Here is an 11,908-nt window from a genome sequence, read left to right on the forward strand (position 1 = left end):
CGTCAAGGGAGAATCGGCAAGGAACGACAGCAAGCAGGGCTGTTGTTGTCTGGTCTGGACCTGCAGTGGATGATGGGTGGTGGACTTTGATAGACTCTGGGCGCTGGTAGGGGAGTGAGAGGCAAAGAGGCCCCAAGCAGGTAAGGGCGGGAGGGTGGAGAGGGAGGGGGGTCCGGAGAGCAGGAGCAGGTAGGTGCAGGTGCAGGTTGCAGGTGCAGTGCGCGAGTGAGTCTGGCCGGCCGGAAGGAGCAAGGTTGGCTGGAGTTTGTTTGATCAAGTCCAGGCCCACAGTCCAGGTGAGACCTGCGCATGCAGCGAGATTTGCATGTGGATTATGTACCCCTCCCCTTCTGCTCCTGCCAGCGAGGCGAAATCAGTGGAGCTGGGTGGGAGCTTGGACCATTTCAAGGCATTAGCTGCACCAGCTGCGTTTTTGCACTTGCGTCGACTTGCCCTTGCCTTGCACACTTGCCACACTCAATGTCGAGCCGACGGGTTGCAGCTTCCATCTGGGAGCAATGCAGCCAAAGCCGCCTACCTGCCTGCCTGTGCCTTCCCCAGCGACAGAAATCGTTATCGAGTGCAGGGCTTTTGTTTTGTTTTGTTTTTGTGCTGATTGGTGGTAATTTACACTTTTAGGTATCTGGGTACATCAAGAGCCTTAATAGCAGTTGCTCTTCAACACGAAGGAGCAATGACATCTCGGAATCTCGAATGTTGAATCTCAGATTATCATTTTTGGCGACTGCCCCTGAGGACCCCTGGATGCCATCAAGGCCTTGCACACACAAGAAACCTTTAACCATGTTAACCCCATCTGGGTTCCATTAGATACGACAGGTCCATGGACGCGGCCTCCGGGGCTTCCTTAACGACGTCCCGAAACAGAGCTAAAAGATACCTGAGAACACGTCCAAAACTCGCCAAGTCCACTCCAAGTACCGAACCCAATCATGTTTGTCCTCTGCGGCGCCTCCCATATTACAACTCACCTCACTTTCAAGCTCACTTTCAAGCTTCTCGGGTGCCGTCTCCAACCTCGGCGTCACCAAGGCCCATCCCTGTCGGACATCTTCTCAATCCCCCCCAGGCACTTGCTCGATACAATACCACAGAAAGATTTCTCACCAGGACTGGCTCTGAACGAACATACTGGATGTCATACTGCGGTGACATGACATGACATGATGCCGCTCCCATGTGGGTGTGTAATGTTTCTCGTTTGTCTGTGACATCCTCCAAAGGCAGCTATGCGAACCTCGTCCGACGCAGACGGTCTGACGTGTATTTCTCTCCGACAATGCTACAACTCCACCCCCCTGATGTGCCTGGTTTAGGGCTCGCGCAACGGTGATTCGATTGTAGACTTCACCGCCGTGATCCCTCGTCATTTTTTGCCCGTTGGTCATCGTCCTCACATCACACCACAACCCTGTGTTTTCTGTCCCACAGCCCTCCGAGCCCCCTCCGAAATTCCAGCAATGTGGATGGCGGCGGCACACAGCAACATACACACAGTAGGTAGTGCGCCAAGCTGATTATCACTGATGGGGGGCCAGTCTGTCTTTCCATAGATACATTGGAGGTATCCGTATCCTCATCAGTCTCAGTACCAACACGGGGCCGCAACTGATGGCGGATTGGCTTGCACCATCAGCCATGCACTCCCACGTCTGCCCAGCCGGCCGCCCGTGTGCTAAGATTGTCGTCTTTGCAGCCTTCGCTCGACTCATCGCAACTTCACCCCTCCCTCTCGTTTCTGTCGACCACTCACCCACCTCCAATCAAGTCTTGGCAAGTCACCCAAACATGCCGGTCAATCTCTCCCAGTTCCCAGGATGGAGGGATAAGTGAAGGTCTGAGCAAGACTCAAGTCGGTGTGTGTGTGTGTGTGTGCGCGCACACACACCAAGCTTTGCTTTCTCACCTCCGGCCTAGTTTCTTCTCATTTCTTCTTGTTAATGAGATGCCATACCTCTCTTGATCAAGCCCTGGTCCGCAACTTCGCAACTTGGCCCACTCAATCCACACTTCGTGCCCAACGCCAGGCTTGATGGACCTCCCCTGGTGCCGTATCGGACATGGCGGAGGCGGCTCATTCCATCAACCTCTTCTCCGGCGCGCAATTATCTTGGCCAGGACCCCGTTCGTATCGCAGGGTGCCGTCTTGGTCACTGGGGTGCCGTTTTGAGGGATCGGCTAGACCACGCTACAACGTGCAGTCAAGACAGCGATGCAGCCCCGAGATGGGAAATGCAGAGTGCCAAAAGGGACAAGCTTCCAAGACACCAAGCCGGCAGGCACAAGCGGTTGGGAAAAGAGGCAGCCCATGCCAAGGGGGACAACGACGACGACGACGTGCCGACTGGCGTAGCGTTTACCTTTCCACGGCATCTGACAAATATCCATGTTCGCAATGATGCCATTCGTAGCCCGCATGTGTCGCCCAGCAATCCGCCCCGATATCCCGGCCGTCGACAACGTTCCGCCACGGCTGTGTCCGTACCACCTTTCACCGATACAATCCTCTTCACGACAAGAGGCACCGCCGTTCTGCAGTTTCGACCGAAACACAGGCCGCAAGGTTTCTGATCAGGGTTCAATTGACGGACCAGCCAAATCGCTCATCTGAGCCACGCGGCCGGCAGGGAACCGCGTCCGCTTGCCGTCTATCAGATTTCAGCTTGCTTTTCCTGGACGGGAACCGACAACCCTGGCAGACTGCCGGTTGACAGCCGTCTCCAAAGTCGAAGAGGAGCTTCCTCCCGTCGCCCATCAATGGATCTGACCTTGCCTGCGTCCGCAGTCCGAGTCGGGGTTGTTGCCGCGGCTTGCGGCTCGTGGCACGCAACTCGCCAGCGCGGCTTTTCTCTTGCCTGCTTGCTTCGTGCAGCGTCCCTATCTAGCATACAACCGACACCAACCAACACCAACGCCTCATGCCGGCCAAGTCCAGAGATTGTGCACATCTGCAACCACATCTGCGATCGCTTGCGTAAGTTGGCACGTAATCATCTGGACTGGTCTCTGTGCATGTCGAAGAACCTACAATAGCCGAGCAGCAACTGTTCATCTGCTGTGTTGCCATGCCCCTCCATCTCAGCAGCTCAGTCGCCGATGCGGAGGAGGGCTGCAGGTCAGAATACGAAAGCCGGCGCCAGGCGCAACCCGTGATCTTTGTTACTCTCTCTGCCCCAATACATGGCCTCAAGACACCGCCGGTCTTGGCAACCTTAGCACTCGCGGAGAAAGGGCACACGCACGCACGCAGGACGGCATCTGACTCGCAAAGACCCAAGCCAAGACTTTAAGACCACATATTTCGGGTAACTAGGAAGAATAACGTGAGACACCAACCCAACATTAATCCAGCTAACCCTCACGCCAGTAGCGCATGCTCGCGGCTAGCCACTAAAAGGAGCTGAGGAAGCGATGCTCCAGTTTCCCTGCGGGCCATCCCGTCCCCGTCCCGGCCGACCGACCATTTCCCCGGTATACCGACGCAGCGGCTACGGAGGCGGCGCCTGGAATGGGATATCCCCTCTTCCTCCCCCGCGGAACCGCTCAGACTCTGTCAGAAATCGAGGAATCGGACGTGCGGGTTTCCTTGGGAGGCTGGGGGGCCCAACGTCCTTCTTCCATCGTTCAGATGAAAGGTATGTTTCCGATTACTGCTGTGGGCCCTCCTCCGTTTCGGGGTTCCCTTCTTGAGCGGCCCAGATCCTCCTGTGATTTCGCTCAGCCGCTCTACCGCTCTCGAGTTTCCTGCGATATACAGATACTAGATTGTTTTGCAGAGTCATGCCGGCGTGCGTGCGGCCGGTCCGTCGTCTTGTCGACGGAATCTGCCTTGGCATTTCATGCCCCTCCCACTTCCGTACTGCACCATCCTGAATCGTGCTTCGTCCAGGTCGCCATCATTGCAACCTTGCGCGAGCAACGCGGCCTTGGCGCGTTTCTCACATCACTCTTCTTCGTTACTGTTTCACTCTCTTGAAGCCTGGGGAGAGGAGGGGGTTTGTGTTGCTGGTAAGCATATTGCACGAGCAATGAAAAACCAAGGCCACATTGTCTTTGTTTTACTTGAACTTTGCTAGGAAAACTTGCCGCGAACTTGAACCTCCTTGGTCCCTGGCACTTTTTCTTCTCTCGAACCCTACATTCTTCGGCTCTCGGCGTCGGCATGTATGTCTGCATATCGCTCGCCTCGGACAAAAAGTTGTTCGGTTGGACATTGTACTTTGAATTCTTAATCATTCCCTTTGGGGGGTTCGTTCACACCTTCAACCCGCGCTCGCCCCCCCACCAGCCAGTCAACCAGGTCCAGTGTTTGTCCCAGGAAGCAAAGACGCCTGAACGCCGTAATAATGCGAGCATCCCTCTACCGGGTCCCCCATTTTGTTCTTCTCTTCTTCCCAAGTGTTCATCTTTTCTGGTTGTTGTCCGCCGCTCTCTGCCTCGGAAACCCAGTGGGTATAGATAGTCAGGTAGGCGAGGGACAGTTGGTGTTCTTCCTCAGGCCCTCCCCCACCTCCTCTGGCAGGTCTCTGTTTTGGTAACTACACACACACGAGCCGACACAGCAGCCTCGCCTTTTGATTCTTCCACTTCTTTGTATTCTTCTGCTTTCCTCGTCGCGGCCAGCTGCTCGCCCACCTTGCCGTGCTGGTTGTGTAGACCGTGGCGCACCACGATGGCTCAAGCGTACGTGCGGGACAGGTTGCGGAGGTACCAGTCCACCAGCTTGCGGCCGACCTTGGCTTCCGAGATGTGAATGAGGTCCTGGGTTGGGTCAGTGACTGTTAAAAATGTTGACAGGAGTAGTGTAAAAAAAACTGAAAAAAACTTACACCCTGCATGGCGTAGTCCAGGTCGCTGATGTTGACGAGGTCGCCGTCGAGCAGGCTGGGGTGATCGGTCCAGCGCAGCTGCTTGGTGCGCTGCTTGTTGACGAGGAGCCAGGAACGGAGCTCGTCGGGCTTGACCTCGAGGAAGCCGGCCAGCTTGTTAAGGTCCATGGTGGTGTAGAGGCGGAGGTAGGACTTGACGGTGGGGCTCCACATGTTGATCTTGACCTCCTCCATGAAGACGGCGAGGTGGTGCTCGACGGGGTCGATGTTGGACTCGGGGTTCTCAAAGTCGGGAGGCACGGGGGAGATGAACTTAGGGCAGGCGGAGCGGAAGAGCTCCTCGAAGATGGGCAGGGACTCGGGTCCGCCGCGCTGGAGCTTGAGGAGCTGGTCGCCGTACTTCTCGCGCAGGGCGGAGTGGATGGTGTCGTCGAGGCGGGTGGGGTGGAAGGCGACGCAGATAGCGATGAGGGCGTACATCTGGTCGTTCTTCTTTGTGATGGAGTCGTACTGGGCGTTCTTCTGGAAGTTCTTCGTGCGGGAGACGTAGATGAGGATGTGGCTGAACATCTTGATGGCGTCGGCGTAGCGGTGCATCATCATGTAGGAGAAGCCGACGTAGTAGTAGGTGGTGAAGTGGGCGGCCATGACGCGGGCGAACATGGCCTTCTTGTTGAGCTCGATGTCGTCGAGCGTCTTGAGGGCGAGGCTGAAGTCGCCGAGCAGGCAGTGGACGCGCAGCAGGCCGATGATGGAGAAGTAGCCGAGCATGCGGTACAGGTTCTTGTTGCCGTACTCGCCGGCGACGGCCATGGGGTCCTCGTTGCGGCGCATGGCGGCCAGCTGCTCGGTGATTTGGGAGCGCTGGATGAGGGAGTAGAGGACGTTGAGGACGGAGTAGCAGCCCCAGGTGTTGGGGTTCTCCTTGAGAACCTGCATCTCCTCCTCGTTGTTACCCTGGCGGGCGATGCGCATGCGGTAGGAGGAGAAGGAGTTGAACTGGTAGATGAACTCGTCGATGACGTCCCAGGCCCAGTAGTACTAGGGCAAGGATGAGTCGTTAGCTGTTTGCTGCTTGCCGCAAGGTTGAAATCCCACCACAAGCCGAACGTGTGCGCGCTCATGAAGGGAAAGGGCAGGAGAGAGAGAGACATACGGAGGGCGGCTCAAGGTCGACGGGACCCTCGCTGTTGAGGATGAAGTGGAACAGACTGCAGTACGAGTCGTAGCTCTGGAACTTGACCTCGAGGGGCGCGGAGAAGTCGAGGGGCTGGGCGGCGGCGGCGAGGCGAGACTGGATGTCGTCGGTCTGCTGGGCCATGGTCAGGGAGCTGACCTGCTCAAGGTCCTCGCCGATGTTGTCCTCGTACTGGACCTGCTCCTTGTAGTCGTTGACAAGGGCCTCCTCCTCGACGTCGCTGTCATCGTCGACCGCGCGGGCGGGCCGCTCTCCATTCTGGTAGCCGCTCATGGTGGGTGGTTGTGCGGGTTGGTCTGTCTATTTCCCGCTCACGGAAGGAAATAGAACTTCGGGAGGAGAAATTGTCGGGATCCGGAAAGGGACTGGGCGAGAAGTCGTGATGTCGTCAACTTTTGGTGTTGAGGACAGATGGGCGGTCGGCGGGAGGGAGGGGGGCGTCGGTCGAAGGAGGGAGTGGGTGGGGGGATCTCGACGAAAAATTTCCTCTATTCTGCTTTGAGAGGGGGGGGGGAGAGGGAGCGGCGCAATTGCTGAGGTATCGCAAAGTGCAGCGGACAGTGGTTTTTGCGATTAGGGTTCGGTTCACCTGGTGGTCCCCATTAATTCGATATGTGGATAGAGAGATCAACTGGAAGCACTAATCGGGGTGGTGTTTCTAGGCGGTGTTTTGGCGGGGCATCTGGTTTTTTCCCTCGTTTTGTTGTTTTTATTTTCCAGGCTGCACTGGTGCAACTGGCCGGCTAGGTAGCTTTGGCCATGGAGGGGTACAAGACACAGCTGGCAGGCCGCCTGCTGAGGTAATTCGTCCACCCCTCCAAATCGACCGATTCACTCTCCCCCCTTCCGCCCAAACTTCGTAGGCAATCTAACCTACCGTACGCAGCCTCAGAGCCTGATAGGACGAAAGCTGCATAGATACATACACTATACAGAATCACTCATCACTCACCCAAGCAAGCCTCCAACTGCTTTGAGCGCTGAACTCCAAACACACACCCCTCCCTCCTCTCCTTCCCCCTTGTACTTGACTTGACAAGCTGCAGGACAAGGAAGAGTCATCCAGCATCCTGTGCGAAACTTCTTGCAGCAGGTGGCGAATCACAGCGCTGCTTCGCTCTTTTGCTTACACTCACTTCAGTTCCATTTGGAGAGAAGTGGCCTATTAGTCACCCGTCAGGGCCAATTAGTTGCCGAATCATCATCCTCCTCATCCTTGCCAGCCACCATCATCACCAAAGCGTGCCTTGAAAAGCCTCTCTTCTTTTCTCGGGCTGTTACCTCACCTTGGGACACTATTTACAACTATATACAAACAAGCCTGCTCTCTCTCTCTCTCTCCATCTCCCTTCCCCCTCTACTCACTCACTCAGTTATTTCATCTGGCTTTACCGTTCTGTTCATAGCACTTTTGATACCCCCTTTCCCCGTCACTTCCCTTCACATCATCACCCATCATGCCTGTCGTCACACCTGATAAGTTGGCAAGCCTCCAAAGGCACGCCTCCGATGTACGGAATGTAAGTTTCTACCCTGTCCCATCCCATCTCATCTCATCTCACATGTCTGCCCAACACTACTAACCTCTATCTCCAGATCTGCATCCTGGCCCATGTGGACCATGGCAAGACGTCCCTGACAGACGCCCTCCTCGCAACAAACGGCATCATCTCCCCCAAGCTCGCCGGTAAGATCCGCTACCTCGACTCGCGGCCTGACGAGCAGCTGCGCGGCATTACCATGGAGTCCTCTGCCATCTCCCTCTACTTCTCCATGCTGCGCCGTTCCGCCCCGGACGCCGAGCCTGAGGCGAAGGAGTACCTCATCAACCTCATCGACTCGCCCGGTCACATCGACTTCAGCAGCGAGGTTTCCACCGCTTCACGCCTGTGCGACGGCGCCGTCGTCCTGGTCGACGCCGTCGAGGGTGTCTGCAGCCAGACCGTCACCGTTCTGCGGCAGAGCTGGACCGAGAAGCTGAAGCCCCTGCTTGTCATTAATAAGATCGACCGCCTCGTCACCGAGCTCAAGATGTCCCCCGCCGAGGCCTACACCCACCTCAGCAAGATCCTCGAGCAGGTCAACGCCGTCTTGGGCAGTTTCTTCCAGGGCGAGCGCATGGAAGAGGACCTCAACTGGCGCGAGCGCATGGAGGAGCGCGTCCAGGCCGCCGCCGCGAAAGAGGCCGACGCCGATGCGACGACCGAATCGGGCGAGCTTCAGTTCCAGGAGCGGGACGATGAGGACCTGTACTTCGCGCCCGAGAAGAACAACGTCATTTTCAGCAGCGCCATCGATGGATGGGCCTTTACTGTACGGCAGTTTGCGAGCTTGTACGAGAAGAAGCTCGGCATCAAGAGGGGCACCATGGAAAAGGTGCTCTGGGGCAGCTTCTACCTCGACCCCAAGACCAAGAAGATCCTGGGCCAGAAGCATCTCAAGGGGAGGAATCTGAAGCCCATGTTCGTCCAGCTGGTCTTGGAGCCCATCTGGACCGTCTACCAGGCCACCGTCGGCGGCGACCAGGGAAGAGGCGACCCGGCCTTGCTGGAGAAGATCACAAAGTCCCTCGGACTGACCATCCCCCCTCACATCATGCGTTCCCGGGACCCGCGGCTGCTCCTGACGACCGTCTTCTCGTCCTGGCTGCCGCTGTCGACGGCGATGCTAGTCTCCGTCATCGAATCCCTGCCATCGCCCCCGGTTGCACAGGCCGAGAGGCTGCCCGAGATGCTCGAAAGCGTCCCCGGCGCTGACTCGGTCGACGAGCAGATCAAAGACGCCATGGTCTCCTTCAAGACCGGCCCGTCCGACCCCATCGTGGCGTACGTCAGCAAGATGGTCTCGGTCCCCGAAAGCGAGCTGCCTCATAAGAAACGCAAGCCCGGCCAGCTGACGCCCGACGAGGCGAGAGAGCTTGCGCGCAAGAAGCGAGCCGAAGCGGCTCGCGCCCAGGCCGCGGCGCCATCCGCGGCCGCCAACGGCATTGACGACCTCACGACGGCCCTTGAGGAGGTCGACCTGGACGGCTACGCCCCCGAACACGAGGAAAAGGAGGTCGACCCGGAGCACCTCATCGGGTTCGCGCGCATGTACTCGGGCACCCTCTCCGTCGGCGACCCGCTCTGGGTCATCCCGCCCAAGTGGTCGCCCGCGAACCCCAACGCGTCGCCGCAGCCGAAGCAGATCACCGTCACGGCGCTCTACATGCTCATGGGCCGCAACCTCGAGAGCCTCGAGTCCGTCCCCGCGGGCGTCGTCTTCGGCATCGGCGGCCTCGAGGGCCACCTTCTCAAGAACGGCACATTGTGCAGCCGGCTCGAAGGCGCCGTCAACCTTGCCGGCGTCGCCACCCTCGGCAAGCCCATCGTCCGCGTCGCCCTCGAGCCTGTCAACCCGGCCGACCTGGACAAGATGATCCACGGCCTGCGCCTGCTCGTCCAGTCCGACCCGTGCGCCGAGTACGAGCAATTCGGCAGCGGCGAGCACGTCCTCCTTACCGCCGGCGAGCTGCATCTCGAGCGCTGCCTGACGGATCTCAAGGAGCGCTTCGCCCGCTGCGACATCCAGGCCGGCGCCCCCATCGTTCCCTACCGCGAGACCATCGTCCGCGCTGACGAGATGCGGCCCCCGGCCAACAAGGACCTCGGCCGCGGCGTCGTCGTCGGCACCACCTCCTCCAAGCAGGTCTCCATCCGTCTGCAGGTCCGCCCCTTGCCCGCCGACGCCACCGACTTCCTCCTCAAGAACGGCGATGTCATTAAGCGCATGTACTCGGACCGCACCGCCGCCTCCCAGGGCGGGGACTCGACGCCCGCGGCTGAGGCTACGTCCGAGTCCGCGACCGCCGGCGCCGAGGAGAAGATCGACATCGACACGGACGTGACGGCCGCCGCCAAGATCATGTCCCTCGACGACTTCAGAAGCGGCCTGCAGTCGGCCCTCGAATCCACCCGCAGCGGCCGCGAGCACTTCAAGTCCGCCGTCGACCGCATCGCCGCCTTCGGCCCCCGCCGCACAGGTCCCAACCTCCTCATCGACTCGACCAAGGAGGGCCTCCTCACCAAGTTCTTCTCCCCGTCCGCCGAGCGCGAGGGATCCGCGGCGCCGCAGGCCGACGAGGCCCTCCGCCCCGTCCACGTCGCCGACAAAATCCCCTACGCCTTCCAGCTCGCGACGGCCCAGGGTCCGCTCTGCCACGAGCCCGTCCAGGGCATCGCCGTCTTCATCGAGGACGTCGTCATCAACGCTGCCGAGGACGACGAGCCCGCCTCGGCCCCGACCGCGCGCGACCGCCTCCCCCGCCTCACGGGCGAGGTCATCAAGACCGTCACGGCCTCCCTGCGCGCCGGCATGCTCGACTGGTCGCCGCGGCTGATGCTGGCGCTGTACACGGTCGAGATCCAGGCGTCGACCGAAGTCCTCGGCCGCGTCTACGACGTGCTCACGCGCCGCCGCGGCCGCGTCCTCGCCGAGGCCATGAAGGAGGGCACGCCCTTCTTCACGATCCAGGCCGTGCTTCCCGTCGCCGAGTCCTTTGGCTTCGCCGACGAGATGCGAAAGCGCACGAGCGGCGCCGCGCAGCCCCAGCTCATCTTCGCCGGCTACGAGGTCCTCGACGAGGACCCATTCTGGGTGCCCTTCACCGAGGACGACCTCGAGGACCTCGGCGAGCTGGCCGACAAGGAGAACGTCGCCAAACGGTACATGGACGGCGTGCGGAGGAAGAAGGGCCTGTTGGTCGAGGGGAGGAACGTGGCGAGGGATGCCGAAAAGCAGAAAACGCTGAAGAGGTAGCGATGTCGTCGTTGAAGAGAGGGAGACCAGGCGGCGGGGAAAAGAAATTGTTAGGAAAGTAGACTTTAGACTACGTGTTTAACGAGAGATTGAAGCGATGAAACCTTAACAATGAAGCACTTGTTACGTCGACAGTTCAGTTTTGCCCTGGTTCAGTATTGAGACTCCCGTGTAGAAAGAAAGAAATACCTCTCCAACGGATGAGAAACAAACACACGCATACTTTCATCTTCTCACAGATAACATTTCACGAAGCACAACGCATTGTTTGTACTTTGTATTTCATTCCGTTTGCCTGTCATCGTCTATCTAGCATCTCATGGACGGACCGAAACCACATACCCGACCGCCAACTGCACGCCCAACACACCGCCTCACCTGTCTCACCCTCCGTTCTTTCCATTCGGTCCATTTTCCAGTCCATCGCCATGAGTCATTCTGTGGTATCGGAGGGGAAAGAGAAAGCAGGAGAGAAAAGGGTGACAAAATGGTCGTCTCATACAAAACACGCAAGGGTAAGTCGTATAAAGGGGGGAGAAGGAATAAGGGTTGAGAGGCAAGGAACTGTCAGACGTAATACGACCATCCATGCATCATTCAAAATTCCCATTACCATACCTGGGAGAGGACGAGTTCATCTATCGTTGCACTGCGCGTCGGGTTCCGCTAAGAAAAGAGGCCGATGAAAGATGGAGAGGAGCCGACAGTGCTAGTAGAAAAACTGTGGTTGAGATTTCTGTGTGAATTCCCTACGCTCCCTTTTTATCACTGGGAGCAGAAAAACCCTTGGCGGATAGGTTTCGCTGATCTCTAGACCCTTCGAACGGAGGTTCCGAGTACAACAGAGGAGGGAGAGGAGAACAAAGGAAAAGAGAGAGAATAATGAGAAGGGGAAAAAAAACAACATGGTCATGAGCCCCCTTTCCTTCCAGCATCCCATGAGCCGCCAACTTTTTTAGTAACCACTTCGCAAACTCCGATGAATGCGTGCGAGAGTGCGCGCCTTCTCCAGTCGTTGAGAGTCGAGGAGACCTTGTCTTGTCCACGATGTGTGTCGAGCCAT

The 11,908-nt window shown here is 58.2% G+C and overlaps 2 protein-coding genes across 2 annotated transcripts; one reads left to right on the forward strand and one right to left on the reverse strand.

Annotated features, from left to right (window-relative positions):
- Positions 1 to 4,698: 4,698 nt before the first annotated feature.
- Positions 4,699 to 6,321, reverse strand: CH63R_02140 (Eukaryotic translation initiation factor 3 subunit L; the record flags this gene model as incomplete). The annotated part of the gene is made up of 3 exons (XM_018297115.1): positions 4,699 to 4,782; positions 4,851 to 5,891; positions 6,007 to 6,321. The coding sequence occupies 3 exons, from the start codon at positions 6,319 to 6,321 to the stop codon at positions 4,699 to 4,701; spliced, it is 1,440 nt and encodes a 479-aa protein (XP_018161931.1).
- A 1,184-nt stretch (positions 6,322 to 7,505) lies between these two features.
- CH63R_02141 (Elongation factor Tu GTP binding domain-containing protein) lies at positions 7,506 to 10,845 on the forward strand (the record flags this gene model as incomplete). Its single annotated transcript, XM_018297116.1, has 3 exons — positions 7,506 to 7,568; positions 7,645 to 9,804; positions 10,633 to 10,845. 3 exons carry the CDS (start codon positions 7,506 to 7,508, stop codon positions 10,843 to 10,845), a joined length of 2,436 nt encoding a protein of 811 aa, XP_018161932.1.
- Positions 10,846 to 11,908: the final 1,063 nt, after the last annotated feature.

Source organism: Colletotrichum higginsianum, chromosome 2 (genome assembly GCF_001672515.1).
Source record: "Colletotrichum higginsianum IMI 349063 chromosome 2, whole genome shotgun sequence".
NCBI lineage: Eukaryota > Fungi > Ascomycota > Sordariomycetes > Glomerellales > Glomerellaceae > Colletotrichum > Colletotrichum higginsianum.